We start from the raw sequence: 17,784 nt of genomic DNA, 5'->3' as shown, positions 1-17,784 counted from the left end.
GGGCTGCCTTCTTTGCTCCTGGGTGTGGCTCTTTTTCTGCCCCTTGAGGCTGTTGATTCTTATTTTGTTTTCCTCTGAACTGCACTATTTTGTGTGGGTTCAATACTGTTAGTTGACACAAATTCTTTGTGAAAATAAGTGGAATATAAATCATACTTGTTTCCTAATTAGATCTGAACATATTCAATAGTCATAGCCTTTTCCCAGGCCCCTAGGTCTTCATCCGCTCGCCAACTCCGAGATTTTTTAAAACATATTATATTTTTAACAGTTTCAGAGAATTAGTTTGGTTTTTAAAAAATTCAGCAAAGTCACACTTTTGATAATCTATAGAATGATCTGTAAACATTGAATGAGCAAGGTTTTACAGGATGAAGGAAGAATTGGCTTTGTGGCCAGGTTTGCCCTAACGTTTACTCACTGTTTCCCCCGTGTGGCCACTCTCCAGATAGCATGTGTCAGAATGTGTGACAACCTATCAAATTCAAGGGAGAGTAAGAATAGGTTGGTCCCTGGATTCCCTAGCTCCTAAAAACCATCATATAATTTATAAACCATATTCTAAATCGAGTATATCTTAAGTAGATATTAGGGTTAGGTTCAGGGTCAAGTTGCATACATTAATTATGTACAGCTTTTTGTATGTCTGTCATACATCCGTAAAGTGTTTCTAAAAAATAAAACGGGAGAGAATATAGTCACTCAAAGCACTGAGCACCTTTCCTGTCACAGCAAATATGTAACTAAACATCATTATTGTTTAACCTTAGCCTGTAGGAGCTGTTCCTACAGGTACTTGGCAGGTAGCATCTGTGGCCAACTGCCCATCTCCCTGCTGCACCCACACCCAGCTCAGCACTTCCTGTGCTAGGCTCAAGGGCAGCCCAGAGAGACCAGGTCCTGTCAGGCATGGCTTCCTTCCAACAGGTAGAGAAGGTGGCCAACTCAGACACATGACATCTTTTCGCCTCCCCTTTTTGTCACCCTGGTCCTTAACCTTTAGCTCCTGTGAGAACCTGGGTTTGCAGGTTCCTGTTGACATTTCAAAGTGTGCAGATCTGTGTTGCCTTTGTTCCCTGTCAGTGGGTAGGAGATAAAAGCAGGAAAAGTCATCATATTGTGAAAGCCACAAAAATAAATATCAAGAGTGCTTTGCGCCCGGTACCTCAGACTGGAAAGAAATGGCAAACTACAGACCTCATGTCATACACAACCAGCTTTAGGGGCTCATATAAGCATGTAAAATGAAATTGTACTGAAAGAAATCTCATTACTAAACTTTTGCCTTACAGAAGACAGTTCAGCGACAGCCCCCCAACCCTGCCCTGTCATTTCCTGTCTGGCCAATGCCCGGTCACACTGACACGTGTAGCCACACAAGGACACAACGGTGATCATCCTTCTGGAGCATTCCTGGTCCCACTGCCCCCTGCTCTGGCCAAGCCTGCACACCCCCAGTCCTCCTGAGCATCCCCTGTAGTGGCGCTTGTCACACCATGCTGTCATGTGTTGTCTCTCGATCTGTCCTTTGCTAGGAGTAGATCTCTCCCACAGCTGCCTGGCTGGATGACAGGTGAGTGGTGTCGGGATCTTTTGTCCTGGGATAGCAGGTACCCTTCAAAACCCTGATGGGCAGGGTGGGTCTCTGTCCCTCTGTGTGCCCCCAGCCTCGGTGGAGCATAGTGCCCAGGACAAAGGTTTTGAGAGTCTTCCCAGATGAAGTTTGTTCTGTGAAGGTGGATTCTTTCTGATACCATTATGTAACCACATAACGTGGCCATCCCTGTGAGACAGAAACCATGCCACTGTATTGTATTCTACTTGCATACCGTGGCTAACAAAGAGTAAACACATGCTCACATTCACACGTTCACACTTACACCTCCGTTTCTGAGCATCACGACCATGTAAACTGCAGTGAATTCCCATTGGGCTGCAGACATGTAGATGTGCCATTAAAGGTAGAAATAGAGGAGGGTGGATATGGAGTTCTGGCTAAAATGATGGAAGTCCTTACCTGTGGGGGTGAAGAAAATCAGATTTTACCCAGAAGGCGCTACATTCTAGTCAAAGGCGTGACATGATAATATTATCTTTTAGAACGGGGATCAGCACAGAGTTTTCTGTAAAGTCTTCTCTAAAGATTTGCTGTTAGGCATTGCAATCCACGTGGTCTCTCTGACGATGACTCCACTCTTGCACCGTGGCTTGAAAGGACCCACAGACCATCCATAACTAATGTTCCAGCCACACTGTATTTACAGAATACAGGGGGAGGCCACATTTGGCCCATGGGTGGCAGTTTCCCACACCCCAGATTTGCAACCTGATGGACGATGGGGGAGAGGGCTCTTATTTTCAAAGGGCAGCGTGGGCATACACTGGGATCTATCCTGCCTGACCCCGGCCCCTAAACTTGAAAGGAAAGATGATAGTGAGACTGGCCAACAATTAAGGCATCAGGAACTCCCCCACATTTATCTGAATGCCTAGAGCTTCCCACAAGATGTTTGTCTGTGGTTGAAGTACACGTAGGTATTGTTTGGCTGAATATGTCCCCATTGCCTAGTGGGTGTATCTTGTGGGGTATATACCACGCAGACAGTCATCTTTTTCAGGCCAAGACCATGAGCACATGTATGGTTCTCATGAGTCAGGAGAGGACCTAGCACGTGTGGGCTTCAGGATGAGTTTGATTCAGCCCACAGCAATGTTTTCGAGCCCCTGGCTTCCTGGGCCCTCTGTGGTGCTGGCACTGGCCTGGCCTAGGCCACTTCTACAGTCGTGATGGAAAAGCCCCTGTACTGGGTGGTCCACCCCATGCTTTGCTCTGCAGGCTGAGACCCAAGTTTCCTGCCACCTCACTGGCTGGGACCAGGTCACATGCCCATGGACGAGCCAATCCCTGGAGCCAGGGAGTGGGGCCGTGGAGATTGGTACAGGTTGTTAGGTCCTCTGTTGTAATGACTTTTCTAATTGCTGTGGTGGCAATGTCTTCTGTGATGCATCTGTTGATAAAATGAGTGTTGATTTCTGGTAGTGAGTGGGTCCAAGGTGCTGGCTTAGTACCTAGCACCTCAGTCCCTGCACCTCGGTACTACTCTACTATTCTGCAGAGACAATGGCTGAGAATGAGCAAAGTTGATAGAAACTGGTCGGGAATGCACAAGGTAGGGGTGTGTGTTGAGGGGGGTATGGGGATTGGGGATGATAGCTCTGGCCAACCTGTATCTACAGTTTACCCAGGTTCAAGAAGGTGCGAGGAATCCGTGGTGTTTCATAGTCAATAATGTAGATGAAGAATATGCCTTTTTGCATGGAGTATGGCAAGACTTGTTCCAAGTATATTCTAGTTGGTACAGAAGTCAGGGAGAACAGCACCCCCATCTGCTAGGATAGGCGTGAGAGGCTGAGTGCTCTCAAGAAGGTGTCTAGCTTTCGCAGGGCTCACTGTGAGCCTGCACGCAGGACTGACGAGGACAGTTAAAGGTTTTGTTCTAAGGGTGGAGTATTGGAAGACTGTGGCGCACCTTGTAATCCTGGGGAGAGCACAGATCCTGAGTTGACTGTGGAGTGACTTCGTGAGAGTGGTGGTGATCTGCAGCCTCCAGCTAACCAGATGCCTGTCCTTTATTAAGTTGTGGGTGTGGTTTCTGTGACTTTGTCCTAATGGCTGGGATTTCCAAGGAGTGGGATTTTTATGTCAGAGTGGGCAAGTCCTGTGCTGCTGCTGAGAAGTGTGTCTCTAGTGGTTGGAGTGTGTATTACAAGCCCATAGGTAAATGGCGGGGTGGTTACAGTGGTCGGCAGGCTATTGTTATTGATGATTTTTTTTTAAAGATTTTATTTTTATTTATTTGACAGAGAGAGAGAGACAGCCAGAGAGGGAACACAAGCAGGAGGAGCAGGAGAGGGAGAAGCAGGCTTCCCGCAGAGCGGGGAGCCTGATGCGGGGTTCGATCCCAGGACCCTGGGATCATGACCTGAGCCGAAGGCAGCCGCTTAACGACTGAGCCACCCAGGCGCCCCATTATTGATGATTTTTATGGATGGATTCCATAGGATGAGATGTTAGATCTTATGGCTAAGGATCCTCATTAAGTGCCCATAAAGAGTGCTTTTTCTGAGTTTAATAGTAGATATATTTTTATTACCTCTAATAGCCCTCCTTCTTGGTATCCCAATGAACAGTGTATTACAATGTTGCCTGCATTTTATCCGTGTGTTGATGAGTGTTTGAGAGCGGAAAATGTTGGCAATGCCTCTACAAATTGTACACTGGAACATCCAAAGAATAAAATTTTATTTTTGACAACAAAATAGGAAGTATCCTCCTGTGATTCTTAGTTTAAACCGGGGGGGGGGTGTCCTTTTTTGTGGTATCGGTAATGAGTACTGTAGTCCTTCCTAGGGAACATTATCAGACTCTATTGGGAACTTGGTCTTTGTTGTTGTGGAAGAATCAGGAGTCGACAAATTATTTGTCTCCTCTTTCATTTTCCATGAACATTTCCACAGTATTTGGTTTCACACCTCTACCATTGTGAAATCATCCCAAATTTGGCACCAGCTCACCCTTCTTTGCAAAGGGTATGTTTAAACCAAGAGAAAAGCAGCTTCTGGGTGACTGGGAGACTCTAGGATCAGAATGCTGTTGGTAGGCAGTTACTGGGACCCTAAATTCTGAACAAGCTCCTGACACCCAGACTAAATAGATTTCAGATTTAGAAATTTCAGATAGAAATTTTGTGTCCATAATGACAACTGAAGAACATGTGTGATCCCTAAACCTAACTCTAACCCCTAACTTTAACCCTAAAACCTAACATGACCCTAAACCCCAAACTGGAACCCTGAATCTCAAACCTGAAATTGAACCCCACACCCGAACTCTGAACCCAAGCCCTGAATCCAAGACCTGAACCACGAACCCAAACCCTGAACCAGAACTCTGAGTCATGAGCCCTGAACCCAAACCCCACCAAGAACCCAAACCCCAAATTTGACCTTGAACTTTATCTCCTAAGCCCTAAGGCTTAAACCCTAAATCATAAGCCTAAGCCCTAAACTCTAACTCTAACCATTACCCTCACCCTCACCCTCACCCTGACCCTGATCCTAAACCCAAACCCTGATCTAGAACTCTGACCCAAAACTGAGCCTGAACCTAGACCCAAACCTTTAACCACACTTTATGAATTCACAATTGATGGACATTTGCATGGTTTCTACCTTTTGATTATTGTGAACACTGTTCGGGTTGGGGGCTAGGGTTAGGGTCCTGGGTTAGGGTCAGGGCCAGGCTTGGGATCAAGTTTGGGTCAGAATCATGTTCAGTCAGGGCCAGGGTCATGTTCAGTGGCACTGTTTGAGTCAGGGACTGTTGTCATCCATATTGTTTCCAAGTATTTGTTCCTTGGCTATTTTTGGAGAAGTTTTGGGGATATTGGGCTCCATTCAGCTTGAATTTTCAGAATTTAGTGGCTTCAGCTGGACCCAGGGAGCGAGCAGGTGCTTCCACTGAACGCTGAGCTCACCTTGTCCTGCACTGCCTCCCCCGCCTGCAGAGGGCGCACGACCCCAGCTCCCGCCCGGAGCCCAGAGCCCGGCCTGCGCAGCCGCCGTGACAGGGGCGGGCCTCCTCAGAACCTGAGGTGGAGGCTTCTGGGGGACGTGGGGCCGCGTCCACGCTGACAGGAGCCCGGCCTCCTCAGGACCCGCTCTGGAGGACGTGGGGTCGCGTCCACACTGACAGGAGCCCGGCCTCCTCAGGCCCCGCCGCGGGAGGAGAAGGTGAGGAGAAGCCGTCTGAGCGGGGACCGCGGAGGGGGCCCGAGCTCACAGGACGCAGCGGAGGAAGGGCGGGTGCGCAGACCGTGGGGTGTCCGTGGCTCTGTGTGCGGTGACGTGGGGTCCCCGCGGTGCCGTGCGCGGGGCTGTCGGGGCTCCGCTCTCCGGCCTCGGATCCGCTCGGCGGCCCCCGCGTCCGTGTCCACGCGCACCCGGAGTCGGTTCCTGGGCTGCTCCCGCGGTCTGCGGTCCGGGCCGGCCGCCCGCCGCTGTGCTCCGGCTCCCCCGCCTCGGCCCCGCGGCTCCTCCCCGCGTCCACACCCGCGTCAGGGCTGTGGGTTCCGTGTCTGCGAAGACCCCGCTGGAGGCCCGTAGCGGCGGCGCGGACTCTGCGGACGGCGGGGGGAGAGTAGACATGTCCGCAGCGTGCGCTCTGCCCTGAGCGCAGGGCGTCTTCCCGGCGTGTCTCCCTCGACGTCCGCGTCCGTGTCTCACGGGGTCGGAGAGCAGGTGTGTCGGCTCCTGGGGACGTGTGCTGCTCGGTGTGTGGTTCTTCTCGATGCGGCTGTGAAGGAGCCTGTGCTCCGCGGGTCTCGTCCTGACGGTGTGTGAGGAGCGCCTGGAAGTGCACCGGATTTTTGTCTCTCGGTTTTGCTCCTTGCCAACTTACCGAGTTTATCCGTCCTGTTGACCTTAAACTGAAAGTGCCGGTCGTTTTACCGGCAAAATGGGTTTCTTTGGGAAGAGCAGAGACTTGCCGTCGGGACAAGCCAGCTCCGGCCACATCGCGGACGAGAAAGGAAGGAGAGGAACAGCATGTCGTGGGGAAGGAGGAGGAAGCGGGGGGCGCTGTTCCGACGGGAAGTCCGCGGAGAGAAGCAGGCTTCGGGGTGACGGCGGCTCGCCCCCCTGAGCTGCAGGGAGCGTGGAGTTCCTGGAGGAGCGGACACCTGCGTCCTCCGCTCCGGGGCCTGCGACTGATGGGTGTCTGCTGTGGAGGCTTCCGACCCCGGGCCTGTGACTGACGGCTTTCCCGTCACTGACCCTGAGCGGCGGGCTCCCCCCTCCGGCCTCCCCCGCTGGCGTCCCCAGTCCCCTCTCCTGAGGTGCCCGTCTTGCATTTTCACAGTTCTAACCAGGTTTTGGGGGAGGGTTGTGGAAAATGGGAATTCCAGATCCCACTGCTTCTGCTGCACCCGAGACACGGGGGCTGCTGATTGAATCCTCCCGCGAGTCTCTCGCTACCACGTGGCCTCCTTCAAGGGCCAGTGGCCTCTCCGCGGTGGGGGAACCGGGTCTGGGAGGGCGCGGCCTCCGTCACAGTCTGGTGTCGTCTCTGCTTCCGTGACCTGGTGCCGACGTGGTGGTTTGAAGAGTCGTGGACTCTGCGGTGATTTCAGAGTGCGGTCAACCTGTCACCGCAGCGCAAATACACTTTATCTCCACCACTCACCCCCAGCTGTCGTCTCCTTACCACATTTACCACTTCACACGGGGTGCTTCAGGGCGTGTTACCCCAAAGAGGGACACTGTCCCGCGGAACCACCACATACCCGTAAATGAGGAAACCATTACACTCTCCACATTATAACCCAGACCACAGGCCCACTTCCACTGCCACCCCCTGCCCCACATCCGAAATGTCCTTTTCCATTCAGATCCAGTTTTCTTTTTCTGGAACTGCTCCGAGACTTTCCCTTATTTTCACAACCCTGATGGGTTTAAGGATTTAAGGATGGATTTCGAGCCATTTACAGACGGCGCTAATCTGAGTGGCATTTTCTGTCTGGCTTCTGTCACTTGGGCTGTTTTCAGTGTCCATCCACGTGGTGACATGCATCAGTCCTTCATTCACTTTTCCACCGTGACTAAACATAAATAACCTTTACCATCTGAAACATTTCAGGTACACAACGCTCTGGCCTTAGCTGAGTTCCCACGGTTGTACCTCATTCTCCAGAACATGTTCATTCTCCCCGAGGGAGACTCTGTGCATTAAACACCCAACTCCCTGTGATTTCTCTGCAGAAGGGTCATCCAAGTCCTTTGTCTATTTTAAAATTAGGTGGTCTTTTTGTTGAGGAGTTGTAAAAGCTCTTTACATATTCTGGACAACAGACTCTTACTAGATACATCATGTACAAATATTTCCTTCTGGGGGCTGTCTTTTCACTTTCAGGATAGTCACTTCTGATGTACAAAGATTTGTAATTTTTTTTTTTTTTTTACATTTTTTTAAGAGCGAGGGAGAGAGAGTGTGTGAGCGGTCGGGGGCAGAGGGAGAGGGAGAGAGACTCTCAAGCAGGCCCTACACTCAGCGTGGAGCCTGACATGGGGCTTGATATCATGACCCTGAGGTCATGATCTGAGCCAAAATTAAGTTAGATGCTTAACTGACTGAGCCACCCAGGCGTGCTGAAAAGATTTTTAATTTTGAGGATCTTATTTTATCTATTTTTTCTTTCTTTTCTTATGCTTTGGTGTCAGAGCTAAAAGCATTGCTAAATCCAAGGTTATGAAGATTTATCCCATTTATTTCTTCTAGAGTTTATAATTTTACCTCTTACATTTAAGCCTTTACTTATTTTGAGCTAATGTTTCTATGTTGTATGAGGTAAGGGTCCAGTGTCATTCCTCTGCACATGGATAACCAATTGTCCCCCATTGTAATGTTGTCCACCCTTGTCAAAATTCAGTGGACCATAGAAGAAGGGGTTTATTTCTGGTCTCAGTTAAATCCCACTGATCTGTATGCATACCTTTTGAAAAGGGTATGCATAACAATAAAAATCGTTATTTATTTAAAAAATTTTTTAATTTAAATTCAATTAATTAACATATGTATTATTTACTTCAGGGTGAATGCATACCTTTACGACAGTATCACAACGTTTTCTTTACTGTTGCTTTGTATTAGATTTGAACTTTGGAAGTATGATCTTTCACCTTTGATTTTCTTTTTTAAGATTGTTCTGGCTATCTTGTGGTCCCTTGAAATTCCATATGACTGTTAGGATTAGCTTGTGCATTTCTTCCCAAAGATTTGTGAATTTTCTTGGGAACACATTGAATTTCCACATCGCCTTGTGTTCTACTGCCATCATATCAATTGTATGTCTTTTCAGCACCATGGGGTGTCTTCAGAATTATTTAGGTTTCCCTTACTTTCTTTCAGCAATGTTTTGTAACTTTCAGTGTACAAGATGTGCACCTTGATTATATCTATTCCTAAATATTTGGTTAATGTTGATGTTCCCTAAAATGGAATTGTTTTCTTAAATTCCTTTTTGGATGATTCATTGCTAGTGTATACAAATTAGAGAGATTTTTGTGTATTGATATTTTGTCCTGTCACTGTGCTGAATTAGGTAACTGGCTGTAATCATTTTTTGTTGATTCTTTAGGAAGCTCCATGTAAGATGATGTCATCTCTGGTCTCTGAATAGATAGAGTTCTAGTGTTTCCTTTCACATGTGGATGCCTTCTTTCTTGGCTTATTCTTCTGGGTAGAACGTTCAGTCCGATATTGAGCAACAGGTGAAAACCAGCATCTTGTCCTTGTTCCTGATTTCAGAGTAGAGCTGTCCATCTTCAGACTTAAGCATGGTGTTTGCTAGAGATTTAATGAGAAAATTACTCCTTATTCCTGCTTTCATGAGTATTTGTATCAGCAACAGACATTGGACTTTGGTTAGAACATTTTCTGCATCAATTAATATGACCACATGATTTATTAAAAATTCATTGTGCTGTATAACATTGCTTGTTTCACTCTATTGAATAACCTTTGAGGTGTTTGTGCAGAGCCACTTGCTTAGGGTGCACAGTCTATTTATGAACTTTTGGTTTTGCAATCCTTCTGATCTGGCTTCTTACATCTATTTTAAGAAAGGTACAGGAATGTATTTTGCTGATTTTGTCGGGTTGGTAATAGTGGTTAGGGTTAGGCGTTAGGGATTAGGGTTAGTGTTAGGGTCTCCCTGTCCTCTGCTGCACAGAACCCATTCTCCTCTGGTAACTAGAGTGATATTTTCGGAACATAACCTTTGGGCCTCTCTGTGGTCGGCTCCCCTCCTGCCCGTCCTCTCCAGCCGCACCTCTTCTACCACAGCCACCCTTCTGTGGGCCACCCAAGTGTGTGGTAGTCCCACATGTGCCCTGGGCTTGACTACAATGTGCCTTTGCTTTTGCTGTGCCCTCTGCCAGGATCACCCTTCTATCCCCCTGCTTCATATCTGGCTTGTTCCCCCATTGGCTGGGTCTGGGCTTGCCCTCTGGTGACCTGACTCATGTCTGCTGGTTGAGCGTGCTTATCCCCTATTTAAATGTAGTGCCCGCCTTCCCTGTGTGAGCGATTTACTAACCTGCCGGGTATGGGGCAGGCACAGGGAAGTAGCCTTAGCGCCTATGCAAAAAAATCAGTCTCAGAGGGGCTCACCACACTTGCTGATAATGGGGGAGCTGCTGTCCTCACAGGGGGGAGCAGGTAGTACTCTTAAAGGGGGACCAGCCATGGGACGTGGTTGGATAAGACTTTGAACCCTTTGGGGCTGGGGAGATGTAGACCTGGACCTGGAAGCTTACACCCTTGGATTCAAGCCTGGGGCCTAAGCAAGCCCCCTCTTCTTCCTGGTGTCGTCTTTTGCCTTCCCTGTCCAAGGGCTGGACCTGATTCCTGATGTGGCAGAGTTTGAGGGTGACCCCTCCTAGGAATACCAGTGGCTTACTGAGCACCTTGTCAGCAGGATGCCCAGCAGCCTTCCAGGGACGACCCTACAGGAAGTGGAGACAGGTCTGTGGGGGCCAGCGGCAGCCCACTCAAAGCAAAGTGGGACAGGTGTCCGGCCCTGCTGATTCTACCCACTCTGTAAGACATAGAAATGAGGGCTGTGCCCAAAGGTGCTTCCCTCCTGGAAGGTGGGGATGGGATCTGCAGGGGGGGCGGCCAGTGGAGGGCACCTGCAGGGTTTGCCCAGGAGCTCAGCACAGGGGGAGTGTTCCTGGCTCCAGCATGCTGACTGTGGGGCTGCATGGGTTTCCAGCCTCCAAAGCCTCAGGCTCCCCTTTGGAAGACGGGGTGCTGATGGCCCCCATCTCTGGGAACAGACATTAGGGAGGCCCTGCTGGCAGATTCCCTCAGGAAGGTCAGGAGGTGGCTGTTGCTTAAAGCAGCCCAGGGCCCACCCCCTTGAAGAAGGTGCACATGTCCATGGCCCCCAACTCTGGGGTCCTGCTGCCAGCCTCTGGCAGTGACCCTCTTCCTGCCCTGCCCACTGCCCCTGTGGATACGTGGTCTTCCTGGAGCTATTCCTGCAGACAGCAGAGAAGCACCTCATGGTGGGGCACGGGGTCAACTACTAGGTTTTCACCAATCAGCCGGCTGCCAGGCCCCGTGTGCCCCTCCAGGGAGGCCGGAGGGTGGTGGTCCTCATGGTGGACACAGGGTCACTTACTACGTCTTCACCGACCAGCTGGTTGCTGTGTCCCGTGGGCCACTCTGGGAGGGCCGGAGGGTGGTGGTCGTCGAGGTCCGCGGCGTCCTGCTCTGGCAAGATGTGTCCATGCGGCACATAGCGATGATCAGCTGCTTCTGCGAGCAGCGCTTCCTCTGTGACGTGGAAGACCTGGTGTGCGTGGACGTGGATGCGGGAATGAAGTTCTGGGACCATGTGGGCATGGAGATCCTGTCCCCCCTCTTTGGCACCCCACACCCTGGTTTCTACTGGGCAGCCCATGAGGACTTTAGCTACGAGCGCTGGCCACAGTCCCAGACCCGCATCCCCAGGGACCAGGGCAACTTTTACTACATGGGGGCCTTTTTTGGGGAATTGGCGGTGGAGTTTCCCCGACTGACCTCAGCCTGTCACCAGGCGATGGTGGTCAACTGGGCCAGTGGGATTGAGGCTGTGTGGCCCGATAAGAACCACCTGAACAGGTACCTGCTGGACCACAGGGCCACCAAGGTGCTGTCCCCGGAGGACCTGTGGGACCCCCGGCTGCTGGGCTGGCCCCCCCATCATTCCCTGGGTCATGAAGAAGCTGAGATCCATGGCTGTGCCCAAGAATCACCAGGACATCTGGAAGTCACGAGGGGCTGCCCCCGTCTCCATCAGGGGGTGCTGCCTTGAGCGGAGCTGTCAGAGCAGATTCCTACTTCTGTCCCCTTGAGGGAAACTGTGGAGCCCAGCACTGCTTGCACGGGCATGCCAACGCCCCAGGCACCCCTGTGCACAGGAGGCCTGCCTGGGGGCACACGTTCCTCTCTTTGTGGTCACTACATTTTGATCATTTCGGGGTCATTTGCAACTGTGAACGGCTCCAGTTTTATGTCAGAGGTTTTTCTGTGTCAATGCTGAGTAACCATCTTTAAAAAGAACAATTGAGGGAAAAGGTTTTCTCTCTGGTTCTAAACAGACATTGCCTGTTGGGGCTGGGAGCAGCCCTGTAGCAGCCATGGAGCCAGAACAGGTGCTGGCCGGGTCTTCCCTCCCAGTCCTTACACCTCACCGCAGCCATGGGGCTTCAGGGTCAGGGTGCGCCGAGTCACCTCTCAGACCCCCCAGTGCCCTCACCACCAGAGGCCTTGGCTGTGGCCACGAGCTCGGCCTCCAGGAGCGTGGAGCCCTCTGGGCTATATAAGGTTCCTGCCTTGGTTTTAAATGGCTATTTCTGGGCGCCTGGGTGGCTCAGTTGGTTAAGCGATGGCCTTCGGCTCAGGTCATGATCCTGGAGTCCCAGGATCGAGTCCCACATCGGGCTCCCTGCTCAGCAGGGAGTCTGCTTCTACCTCTGACCCTCTTCCCTCTCGTGCTCTCTGTCTCTCATTCCCTCTCTCTCAAATAAATAAATAAAATCTTAAAAAAAAATAAATGGCTATTTCTATGCTGGTGTTTGTGAAATGTGGGCACTCGCTCTGTCTGGATGCGTGTCCCCTTGGGATTCCTCAGTGCCCACCAGTGGGTTTGCACTTGTGCACTTTCTCTGGACCAGCTGCCTGCACTGTGTCTTAGCAAGCACTTACTGAGCTCAGTCACCCAACAAGGGGCAGAGCATGAGAGCGAGAACTAAGATACAGGCTCCCGGCTCCTGGGCCCTCCAGGGATTTGTGACGGCCCCGACGTCCTGACTCACTTCTTTTGTATTGTGGTATAATGGACATACAGTTGATACCATAAAGCGCGTTTCAGTGGCAATAAGTATATTCCCTGTTCTGCACCGGCTACTTCCGGTCCATTGCCACAATGTTTTCATCATCCCCAACTGAACCTCTACCCACGAGACCCTAACCCCCCATTCCCCTTCCCCAGCCCCGGCACCCAGCAGCTCCTTCCACCTCTGTGATGGGAGTGCTCTCCATCCCTCCCAAGTGGGGTCCTTCGGTGTCGGTCCTTTAGGGACTGGCTTATTTCACATGGCATAATGGCCTCAAGGTCTGTCCCTGTGAGCCTGAACCTGACCCCGCTTTTCCCCCAAAAGTGTGGCTCAGCCCTCTCCTGTCTGAGCCGAACCTCCTCAGTCCCCTCTGCTCCCCTCACCTTCCTCCTCAGCCTGAAGATGATCCCAGCCAGTCTGCAGCTTTGAAGACCTGTTCAGTCCGGATGCCAGGCACATACCTCGGGGGCCTCGGGCCTCACCTATACCCCATCTGTCCACGTCAGGTGCCTGCCCCCCTCCCCCAGCTGACCACCTGCACCTCCCGCAGGTGTCCCCATCTCAGGAGAAGGAAACACCAAGTCCAGACCCTTGGAGTCCTCTGGGACTTCTTGCTTGCTACCAACTTTCCCAGTAGTGAAGTGGCTACTGGAGGACATTCAATGTCCAAAACATTTAAAGGCATACGTGAGTCTCTGCTGCCTAAGGCAATGGATAACAGTTGGGGCAAATAGAAACCAAGCAGAATCACTGGAAGAAAGGCCGAGGAATGAGGAGCTTTAGGGAAGAAGGTTGTGGAAGCTCTGACTGCCCCTACCTGACCTTCAGATGCTCCTCAGTTACTCCTGTGCCTCTGGTATCTTCCTGGAACCCTGACATGGCTGTTTTCAGACAGCTCGTCCAGCAGCACCCTCAGTTTCTGGGAGGTGTATTTGCTGGAATCCACAGTGTGTCCTGCTGCCCCACCGGGATCGCGTTTTGAAGGTGCATCGTCCGGGCCATCTGAGGAGCCAAGACTGTGGGTCTGTGACCTGGAGGGATTCTGAGCAGAACTGGTGGGATGGGAGAGGTGCAAGGCCCAGAGGCAGGTCTCAAGAAAGCCGACTCGGGTCCCCGGCATCCTACCGTTTTTGAATCAAAGCCCTGAGATCTTTAAAATGCCAGCAATGTTACAGCATGGGCCAGAAAAGGAAATGTCCCTGTGCACCCAACCCCACCTAAACTATTGGACATTTCTTGTCACTTGAGCTGAGGTCAAAGGACTGGGTGTCGGGGCTTGAGGTGGGTCCTGGGCCAGACTTTGTATTTGGGGGACAAAGGCCATCCAGACAAGCTTGTGCTGAGCCTGAGGAGGGGGTCTGTGTGGAGACCCCAGCTGCAGGCACTGCTGTCCACGGAGGCCCCCTCAGCCTGCCCCAGTGCACCTGCTGCTGGGGGAGAGCCTGCCCCCTCCTCTCTGCCTGAGGGCTCTCTCCTGCACCAGGTGCCTCCTCCCCTGTCGGCCACTGCCATCCTGCAAGCTGGGAGGGTGGCTACCCCGAGATCCTCCAGCTGCTGGGGGAGCACCTGCCCCGTCCTCTCTGCCTGAGGGTTCTCTCCTGCATCAGGTGCACCTCCTCTCCTGCCAGTCACTGTCAGCCTACAGCCTCAGAGGGTGGATACCCTGACACCCTCCAGCCCTGGGGACAGAGCTGGTGTGGGTGAGATGTGGTCTCCCAGCAGGCCTGAGCGCCAAGTCCCCACAGTGCTCACTCTCCTCCTGCAGGCTCACTGTGCCACATCCTCCCTCAGTCTCCCTGGGCCCAAGTCTTCCTCTGCTCATGGACCATCCTTGACCCAGGCTCCACACGCTGGGACTGGGAGCAGGTCGTCTGGACCTTCTGGACTCTCACTTCCGTGCCCGTGACATGGGTAGAGTCCGGCCTCACAGACTGCTCAGAGGAGACCCAGCACAGGAAGATGCAGGCCACTGCAAGGGAGATGGCAAGTGACCCCAGAGGGAGCACACAGTCCTTGCAAAAAGCACCAGGCTCACGGGACCCAGCATGGGATGTGGGCGTCAGGCCAGGGGGCACAGGGAGTCCTGGTGGGGGTGGCCCTGGTTGGGAGGCCACGGAAGGGTCCCAGAAGAGGCAGGAGACAAGGAAGACGACAGGACAGAGCTTCCCAAGGAGGTTGATGAAAGGATCAGAGAATCGCAGAGACCCTTGGGAAAACTCAGAGGCCCTGGAGATGTTGGCTGAAACGTGTCATTTGGTCAGAAAAGTTGGGTCACAACACCCCAGTCGACACTGGATGATTTACTCTTTGTTGGTTCTAGGAATCAGTAGGTACCTGCCATTAGAACTCACATCGCATGGAGTCTAGGATATACTTACTTTTCATCACTTTTCAGGACTAGATTTTTCTAGAGGAAGTGCTAAGCATGGGTCTCTCCATTCTTTGTGCAACTGGCCTGTGTTTTCAGGAGCAGATTCCTGGTGCTCATCACCAGTGCTAGCCCTGAGGACTGCCCCCGTCACCTCCCACAGTGGACGTGACCATGTGGGTTGGGGGGTGCTCACTGATGAAGCCCCAGTGCTCAGTACACAGCAGGGACCCCAGATCCTCTGCTGAATGAGGGAGGAAGGAGGGAGGGAGGGAGGGGGAGGGAGGGGAGGGTTGGAGGTGGGGAATGAATGAGGGAGAGAATGAATGAGGGAGGGAGTAAAACCACAGAAGCTGGGTCCATAAATCAGGAGTCCTTAGTTGGGGTGAAGTCCGAGGGCATCACAGCCTGGGCCCTGGATGGTGGCTCAGGGCACGTCCATCTGTCCTCCCAGTGCTGACCTTCCTTCTCCTTGGACCCGCTGTCATCCTGGATCCTCTCCCCCTCCTCAAACAATTCCCAATGTTCCCAGGGGCAGGGTGGCAGGAGGGGTGGGTCTCAGGAGGGGCTTCCCGGATCCTGTGCCCCGGATGACACCGGGACAGTAGCTGCAGGGCATTCTATCATGAGAACTGGGACTGTGGATCCCATCCATCTCCTTGGGCATTAGTGCTGTTCCATTCCCTGCTCTCTCCAGCACCGCTGTGATGAACACTCCTGACAATACGTGTGTGAAAAACCGAGCCAGAGTTTCCGGGGCTGAGTCCGAGGCTGAGGATGGGTGCACCTGTGGCCTGGGATGGGTGCTGCTCACTGTTCTCCCAGACAGGGGTGCCTGTCACCCTTCTCTCCAGGGGACCTCTACTTCCTCACGTTCTCCCCAGGGCTGCTGGCCCCCAGACCAGACACCTGCCAGTCTGACGGTGACCAGCGCTGCCTCCCTAGGGTTTCCTTTGCCGGAGCCCTTCCCCAGGAGCTTCCGCATCTCTGACCCATATTCCCTGCGTGCCTATCCTTCCGCCTTGGACTTGCATGTGTTTGGTCTCCGTCCCTGTGGAACCCAGTGACTTGGAGCGTGGTTTGGACCAGAGTCAGGTGAACCCTTTCTTTGGCCTTGGGTTGTGAGCAATGCTTTTGCCCTTTGTGGTGTGTCTTCCAGCTTTCTGCATTTCCCTGGTTTCTGTGTGGGTCACAGGAGGAACCAGCCCTGTCCTGTCTGGGGTCAGGCTGTGGTGTCCCAGCAGGACCAGGGGTCTCGGCCCCGAGATTGTGCCCATAATTCCTAAAGTGGCCTCTATGATTCCATCTGATGTGTCATCCGTCGGGGATTTCAATATCAAATAAGGGAAATTTTATGACAAACACAGAAGAAAATGAGTCCCCTTTGAAAATAGGGGGGCAGACACAAAGGCCCCTATTGTGTGATTCCACTTACAGAAACATCAGAAATAGGTAAAGGAACAGAGAGAGAAAGCAGCTTAGGTGTCGCCGGGGTCTGGGCTTGGGAAAAAGGGGCAGGGAGGGCTTCTGGTTCGGGGACTCCTTTGGGGAATGAGATATTCTGCGGCAATGTTCTGGGGTGTGGTGGCACAGCGTTGGGCATGTACTTAATGCTCATGACGTGTTCAATTGAAAACAAGTAATTTTATTTAAAACAAATAATAAACAGTATATAGGACATGGAAGGATAAAATAACAGTTAATATGTACCAGAGAGAAAGAACACAGGGGGAGGGGATGAAACAATCGGGCGGGGTCTCGGGTTCCGGGGATGGAACTAAGGGTGATTGTACAAGGAGCTCTCCCTGCAGGGCTGTGGGCTCTGGATCTGCCTGTGGGAGCCCTGCAGGAGCAGGAGTAGGGGCAGGGCTCAGGATAGGGGCAGGGACAGGGGCAGGGGCAAGGGGCAAGGGGAGGGACAGGGTCAGCAGTAGTGGTAGGTGCAGGATCCAGGGCAGGAGCAGGGACAGGATCTGGGTCAGGGGGAGGAACAGGACCACTGGCAGGGGCAGGGGAAGGGGCAGTGGCTCTGGCAGGAGTACGGACAGGGGCAGGAGCAAGGGTAGGATCTGGGTCAGGGACAGTGGCTCTGGCAGGGGCAGGAGCAGGAACAGGGGCAGGGGCAGGAACAAGAGCACAGGCAGGGCCGGGGCTGGGGCAGGGGCAGAGGCAGGGGTAAGGGAAGGGGTGGGAGCAGGGTCAGGATCTGGGTCCGAGGCAGGGGCAGGGGCTGGGATGGGGGAAGGGGGAGTGGCAGGAACTGTAGCAGGGGCAGGGGCAGGGGCTGGCGCAGGAGCAGGTGCCAGTTCTTCCTGGACAGCGCCAGGCTCTCCGTGGGCAGGTGCCGGGTCACCTGCCGGCTCCTGGTCTCCTCCTGAAGTCACTGCAGGCACCAGCCCTCCCTCCAGATCCAGCTCTAGCTCCTCAGGTGATGGAGCAGCTGTGAGAGGAGAAAAGCTTACCCCCGTGCCTGC

The 17,784-nt window shown here is 52.5% G+C and overlaps 1 protein-coding gene and 1 pseudogene across 1 annotated transcript in view; both read left to right on the top strand.

The window, feature by feature from the left end:
- Nucleotides 1-3,207: 3,207 nt before the first annotated feature.
- Nucleotides 3,208-17,784, top strand: part of LOC118356074 — a gene marked incomplete at its 3' end in the record, with an annotated part of 52,798 nt that continues 38,221 nt past the window's right edge. The window contains exons 1-2 of the mRNA XM_035722809.1: nt 3,208-3,256; nt 5,647-5,793. Coding sequence (XP_035578702.1) covers nt 3,208-3,256; nt 5,647-5,793 — 196 coding nt within the window. The remainder of the gene's footprint in view (nt 3,257-5,646; nt 5,794-17,784) is intronic.
- LOC113915722 lies at nt 11,074-11,983 on the top strand (annotated as a pseudogene).

Source organism: Zalophus californianus, chromosome 11, assembly GCF_009762305.2.
Source record: "Zalophus californianus isolate mZalCal1 chromosome 11, mZalCal1.pri.v2, whole genome shotgun sequence".
Classification (NCBI taxonomy): domain Eukaryota; kingdom Metazoa; phylum Chordata; class Mammalia; order Carnivora; family Otariidae; genus Zalophus; species Zalophus californianus.
This window is presented reverse-complemented; position numbering and strand designations above follow the sequence as displayed.